The sequence below is a fragment of the Orycteropus afer genome, unplaced genomic scaffold (assembly GCF_000298275.1).
Source record: "Orycteropus afer afer isolate SDZICR_OR568_19922 unplaced genomic scaffold, OryAfe1.0 scaffold01179, whole genome shotgun sequence".
Lineage (NCBI taxonomy): Eukaryota > Metazoa > Chordata > Mammalia > Tubulidentata > Orycteropodidae > Orycteropus > Orycteropus afer.
In genome coordinates, this window is record NW_006922766.1 from 69,482 (window position 1) to 76,606 (window position 7,125).

Here is a 7,125-nt window from a genome sequence, read left to right on the forward strand (position 1 = left end):
ATAAATATTTTTAACTCTCAATGAAAAAAAAAAAAAGACAAAATATATTAGTGGTCTATTCATAGAAAATTTGAGTCACTATATACATTTGAAAGCCCTGGATATAAAAGAGTTGTAGTAGAAGAAGTGTACTTTGCACACTTATCTGGCACAAATAAAACCACAGGCGTCTGCATTCTCATTTAAGGAGCAAGAAATCAAAGAAAGCTGTATTGCTTCTGGTCTGATGCTGGCAGCTATCTATCTCTGGCTTGACAAATCAGAATATTAATCAAAATTTAAAGTATGTAAGAAGTTTTTTCACTGAATAAGAAACAAATCCAAAATGCTGGAAGTGCCCCCCTCCCCAATGAACAGTCAGTTATTCCAACAACTGAGTAATTCTGCTGTTTTTTTTTTTTTCCCCACTGCTTTTAGTGGTAAAGAACTTGTATTTGAGACAAGATTATTCAAACTTTTAAAAACTGGCCTTAAATGCTATATATTGCTATTTTTCATTATCCTAACTAATATTATGAAGAAAGAGTAAACAAAATATTACCTTAAATCAGGTTTGGTTTGTGCAACATTAAAAAGAATTTTCTGTAAATGTTTGTATTTGATAAGAATAAGAATCCATTATAAAGTAATTTTGACAGTCCCAGGTTTCCTCCACCATAATTTAGAGAAATTAGGAAAACACAGAAAGGCAAAAAAGAATATATATTCATAATTTTCACAATCACAACTGCAACTACTGTTATATTTGTTTTCTTTCTTTTATTAAAGAAATATTACAGATAAATAATAACTCTCTCCAAATCTTTCCACTTCCCAAATGGCAACCAAAGTCATGATCAATACACAGTACTGTTCTTTGCACTTATAGCGCATGCTTTGTTGTGCATTTTTTAAAATTTCTGTATTATATTTAGTTACCCATCCATCCATGAATGTGAACTTTGAGTCTTACATATAAATACTAGTAATATCTAGTATTCTATCATGAGAATAATCACATTTTATTTATATATTCCTCTTTTAATAGAAATTGGTACTATATCCAATTTAGACCAAATACAAACCATACTGCAGTAAACAATGACATGTGGCTCTTTGTCCATATATGTGGATGGATCCCCTTCAAGGCCAATACACAAAAATGGAATTAATTTTTCCATGTTTATGTGTGCTTAAGGAATCCTATTACTCTAAGGTAGTACATATACTCTTATTTATTTTCATTACAGTATTAGGATTTTGCTTTTTATATTCTGGTCTTCAATCTATTTGAGTTTAATTTTTATATGTAAGGTATAGAGTTCACATGAATCTTCCATTTCTGAATCAATCAACCATTCCTCCAATGATTTTGACAACATAATAATACACAAAATTCCCTTATTTCCTTGGATTTGTGTATATATCCCCAATCTGTTTCCACTGATCAATTTATTTATTAATTCATCAATGACACATTGTGTAAGTGACCCAATTTTAAAGTATGTGGTGATATCTAGTAGAGTATCTCTTCTCTGTTTTGCTTTTTTTCAATTTGTTTCAGCTATGTTTTGGTCCCTTATTTCCCCACATAAAGCTTCTTAATCAGTTTATGAAGTTCCTTTAAAAATAAACTTGTATTTTTCAAGTATCAAGTATTTTCAGACATTTTTTTCCTCTCCATTTTTCATGTGTTCTTGTGCCCTCTAATATGTTTTATACTTTTACATTATTGTGTTTATTCTTAGATATTTCATACAAACACATTTTCTAACTAATTATTCCTCAAATAATGGCTATTTTCCCAATCTTTTTCTTGCTTAACACATTAGCTAGGTGCTCAGGTATTATGCTGATAAGTAGCACTGATAGCAGATATTCTCAGATTTAAATGAAAATGCTGACTAAATATTATCAATATGCAACATGTCTCCTGCAGGTTTTAGATAACCAGTTTTTACATTATAACAATTTCTCACCATGGTATTAATTGTTTTATAACTTTGTGACTTTTCCATAAGGCTATCCTACATTCATAGTTGTATATTTTAGAACCAATTACATAATATACAATGAGGGGTTAATTTCTCTCACAATATTTGGAGGGTTGCTAATGAGTATGAATTCTCTGGTGTCTAACGAGGTGTGACTTTTGGCTGAAAGCCTTGTCACATTCATTACAATGATAAGGCTTCTCACCTGTGTGTTTTCTCATATGTAGAGTAAGAGATGAGATTTGAGAGAAGGCTTTGCCACATTTACTACAGTCAAAGGGTTTCTCACCCGTATGACCTCGTATATGTATAGTAAGGGATGAGCTTTGGGAAAAAGCTTTTCCACATTTGTTACATTCATAGGGTTTCTCACCTGTATGACCTCTCATGTGCACAATAAGAGAAGTCCTTTGAGAAAAGGCTTTTCTACATTCATTACATACATAGGGCTTCTCACCTGTATGACTTCTCATATGTAAATTAAGTAGTGAGCACTGAGAGAAAGCTTTCCCACATTTATCACATTCATAAGGCTTTTCTCCTGTGTGACTTCTCAGATGAAGAGTAAGGGATGCAATCTGAGAGAAGGCTTTACCACATTTATTACAATCATAAGGTTTCTCTCCAGTGTGAACTTTCTGATGTGTAATAAAGTTTTGCTTTTGGCTGAAAGCTTTGCCACATTCATTACATTCATAGGGCTTTTCTCCAGAATGGATTTTCTCATGAGCAATGAGATTTGATTTCTGGCTAAAGGCTTTGCCACATTCCTTACATATATAGGGCTTTTCACCAGTATGAATTCTCTGGTGTCTAACGAGATTTGACATTTGAATAAAAGCTTTCCCACATTCATTACATTCATAAGGCTTCTCTTTAGTATGAATTTTCTGGTGTGTAATAAAGTTTTTCTTGTGGCTGAAGGCTTTTCCACATTCCTTACATTCATAGGGCTTCTCTCCAGTATGACTTCTCATATGCACAGTCAGGGCAGAGCTTTGAGAGAAGGCCTTTCCACATTCACTACATTCATAAGGTTTCTCACCTGTATGAATTCTCACGTGTATAATAAGCATTGAAAACTGAGAGAAGGCTTTTCCACATTTATCACATTTATAAGGTTTTTCTCCTGTATGACTTCTCATATGAAGAGCAAGGGATGCAATTCGAGGGAAAGCTTTACCACATTCATTACAAGCATAAGGTTTCTCTCCAGTATGAACTTTCTGATGTGCAAAGAGGCTTTGCTTCTGGCTGAATGCTTTTCCACACGCATTACATTCATAAGGTTTCTCTCCAGTATGAATTTTTTCATGATCAATGAGATTTGATTTCTGGCTGAAAGATTTCCCACATTCCTTACATAGATAGGGTTTCTCTCCAGTATGAATTCTCTGATGTCTAATAAGGTTTGACATTTTAATAAAAGATTTTCTGCACTCAATACATTGGTAAGACTGCTCCCTACTGTGAATCTTATCATGTTTAATGAGTTTGTCCTTGTTGCTAAAAGCTTTTCTACATTTATTACATTCATAGGGTTTATCTCCAGTATGAATTCTCAGGTGTCTGATGAGGTCCAATGTCTGACTGAAGCCTTTTCCACAATGATTACACTTAAAAGGCATTACTACAAGATGAGATGAGCTATTGCAAAATGATTTTATAGGATCATTATATTCAGAATGCTCTTTTGTTATATAGCTTCTCTCATTATTATGATGGTCTAAGTTACATTCTGAATACTTCTCAAATAAGTCATGTTCATAGAAGTTGTGCTTGGAAGGAACAAAGCCTGAATTCAGAGAAAATGTATTTAAAAATTTCTTATTGCATTCATGGATATTTTTCTCTGTCACTGCTTTCTTGTCATTGTTATCTTCAACTTGTCTCAAAATTATGTCTTGGTTTTTCTGATGCTCATCAATTCCCCATACTGCTCCTAAAACAGATTGCAAATAAATATCACTTGTGAATTTTTCCAATATTAAGAAAATTTCAAAAATAACACTATTATTGAGGTTGATATTTAGTCTTAGACCAGTTGTGATGCAGTGGTTAAATGGCTGGCTGCCAACTGAAAGGTCAGTGGTTTAAATCTACAAGACACTCCATGGTAGAAAATGTGACAGATTGCTTTTGTAAAGATTACATCCTTGGAAACTCTATAGGGCAGTTCTACTGTGTCCTTGGGGTGCTGTGAGCCAGAATCAACTGAATGGCAATGGGTTTTGGTTGTTGTGTGCCATCCTGTTGATCTGGAATCATAGTGACCCTATAGGACAGAAGAGAAGAGTCCCACAGGGTTTCCTAGGCTGTAATCTTTTCAGTAACATATTGCTAGGTCTTCCCTCCTGTGGAGGCACTGGTGGGTTCAAACCACTGACCTTTCAGTTAGCAGTTGAGTGCTTAACCACGTTCCATCAGGCCTCCTTACAATTTTGGCCTAGTCTCCCATTATTAAATTCCAAAGGCATATATACAGCATCTCCTAAGATATGAGAAGGAAATTCTAGGAAATGAAATGTGAGAAGAAGCAGATGTTTATGTATTCTTTGTTTTTAAATGAGATCTGAAAGAAAACACATAAACTAGTAGGTAAATAACAGGGAAAATCCAAAAGGCACAAATAAAGTAAGAAAAAAATTATTATAGTGGAATGAAACAAAACAGAGGAAGTTAAAATAATAATAAAAAGACCATTTTGCATGACTGCATTGAAATACATCTTTATAAATTGTTGTTGTTGTTATATGCCCTCGAGTCAGCCCTGACTCATAGCAACCCCTCCTTGGGCTTCCAAGGCAGTATCACTACAGAAGTAGGATTGCCCAACCTTCCTTCCAAGGAGTGGCTGATGGGTTTGAACCGCCAGCCATCTGGTGAGCAGTCAAGTGCCTTAGCCACTATGCTACCAATTTGGTTGACATGAATAACTTTTTGGAAAATGTAAATTACCAAAACTGACTGTAAAATATGTAAAAAAAAAAAAAAAGTTTAAGCAAGATAAAAAGGAAAACACCAAGCCCAAAGAGATATACATGGGAATTCTAATAAACATTTAAGGGATAACTACAATGCTGTGAAAATAGTTCCAAATGAAAAAAGGAGGAAAATTGTCACTGTTTTGTGTGTAAAATAAACAGAATATTAATACCAAACCTGACAAAGATGACACTCCAATAAACAAATTGAACATCAATTTCATTTATGAATACTGCTACAAAAATTTGCAAAAATTTTAAATGACCTAGAAGGGCAGTAAATATATATATAAAAAAACATAAGTGAGTAGATTTTTTTCAAGAGTTTAAATATAGCTCAATATTAGAAAATCTACAAGGTTTTTGATGCTCATCAATTCTCATACTTCTAAAACAGATTGCAAATAAATAAAAACCAAAAGCCAAACTCACTGCTGTCAAGTTGGATCTGACTCATAGAAACCCCTCCTTGGGTTTCTGAGGCAGTATTACTACAGCAGTAGATTGCTCCATCTTCCTTCCAAGGGGTGGCTGACTATTTCAAGTATTATATCAAGAAAACTTCAAAAATACTACTACTATAATAAATACATTAATAGGTCAAAAGTGAAAAATGAAGCGATCATTTCCATACGTCTTGCAAAGGTATTTAATATAACTAAATATCTATATTACATAAAACACTTTATAAAATGTGAATAAACTATTTGTTTTGAGAAAAAGTACAGTACAACTCAAATATTTGCATCACACTTAATCGGGAAAACACAAAAGCATTCACATAAAAGTCAGGAACAAGAAAAAGATGAATACAATCACCATTAATAATGGGTAGTGCAATTAAATGAAAGAAAGAAATCAGAAGTATAAAAATTTGTCAAGTAAAGATCAAATTAACATTATTTTTCAAAAATAAAATTGTTTACCTGCAAAATCAAGAGTCACCTGAAAAATTATTATAAAAGATAAGAAATCCAATAAATCCCTTATACACAAGTTAATATACAGCTTTGCTAGTCTTCATATATACAGACAAAAACAATTTAGAAACTATAATAAAAGACTGCATTTAAAATGGTAAAAAAAAATATGAAAAATCTAAGAATAAACTTTAAAAAAGTCTAAAAATTTTAAGAAGACAAGAAAAATTTAAATGCTTGAGATACACTGATCTGAACAAATGGAAAAGTGTATCACATTCTTAGAAAAGAAGATTTAAGAGCATAAAGATGACAATTATCTACAAGTTAATCTATTACATTAACATGGTTTCATTTCAATACAACTGTTTAAAAATGGCCCCAAAATGCTACTAGGGGTGCAACCTGAGAGGACAAAGATGAAGCTTAATCGATATCAAGGAATATATAAATATAATTCACCCACATAAAAAGGAAAAATTATATGATAATGACATGACAAGAAAAGATCGTTATTTAACTACATGAACATTAAAAAAGTTCAAGATGGCAAAAAGTACTTTAAGAGTATTTTTTGTTAGAATGACAAAAATGTCATAGAAGAATGTACATTCTTGTTAGAATGATCAATTGGGAAAAACATAGTGGAAAAACATGACAGATGAGTCCTTTATCTAGCACCTTAATATATTAAGAGTTTAAATGAATTAAGAATTCAATAAAATTTTTTTCAAACTGCTTATAAAAATATGGATCTTAAACCTAGGAAAATATGCTCACCTTTACTCATAATAAGGGAAAGGAAAGTTCAAACTAAAATAAGTTAGCATTTTTCTCTTATGAGAATAGCAAGTATATAAAAAGTGCTAATAGAGACTATCTTGGTAGAATTTTTGTTAGAACTATAAATGGTGAAATCTTCTTGTTGGGCAAAAAAGATATCTATCAAAATGAAAATATACATATCCTTCGGCCTAGCAATTCCAATTCTAAATCTACTGGATACATGTATGTATGTGTAGGTGCACCTAATCCAAGCCATGGTATTTTCAATCACCTCATATGCATGTGAAAGTTGGACAGTGAATGAGGAAGAATGAGAAGAATTGATGCATTATGATTGTGGTGTTGTTGTTGTTATGTGCCGTCGAATCGGACCTGACTCATAGTGACCCCTCCTTGGGTTTCCGAGGCAGTATCACTACGGAAGTAGATTGCCCCATCTTCCTTCCGAGGAGTGGCTGGTGG

The 7,125-nt window shown here is 32.7% G+C and overlaps 1 protein-coding gene across 1 annotated transcript in view; it reads right to left on the reverse strand.

The window, feature by feature from the left end:
* Positions 1-2,089: 2,089 nt before the first annotated feature.
* Positions 2,090-7,125, reverse strand: part of LOC103212965 (zinc finger protein 569) — a 23,385-nt gene continuing 18,349 nt past the window's right edge. Inside the window, exon 4 of the mRNA XM_007958869.2 lies at positions 2,090-3,915. Within this exon, the coding sequence (XP_007957060.1) occupies positions 2,090-3,915 (1,826 nt within the window). The remainder of the gene's footprint in view (positions 3,916-7,125) is intronic.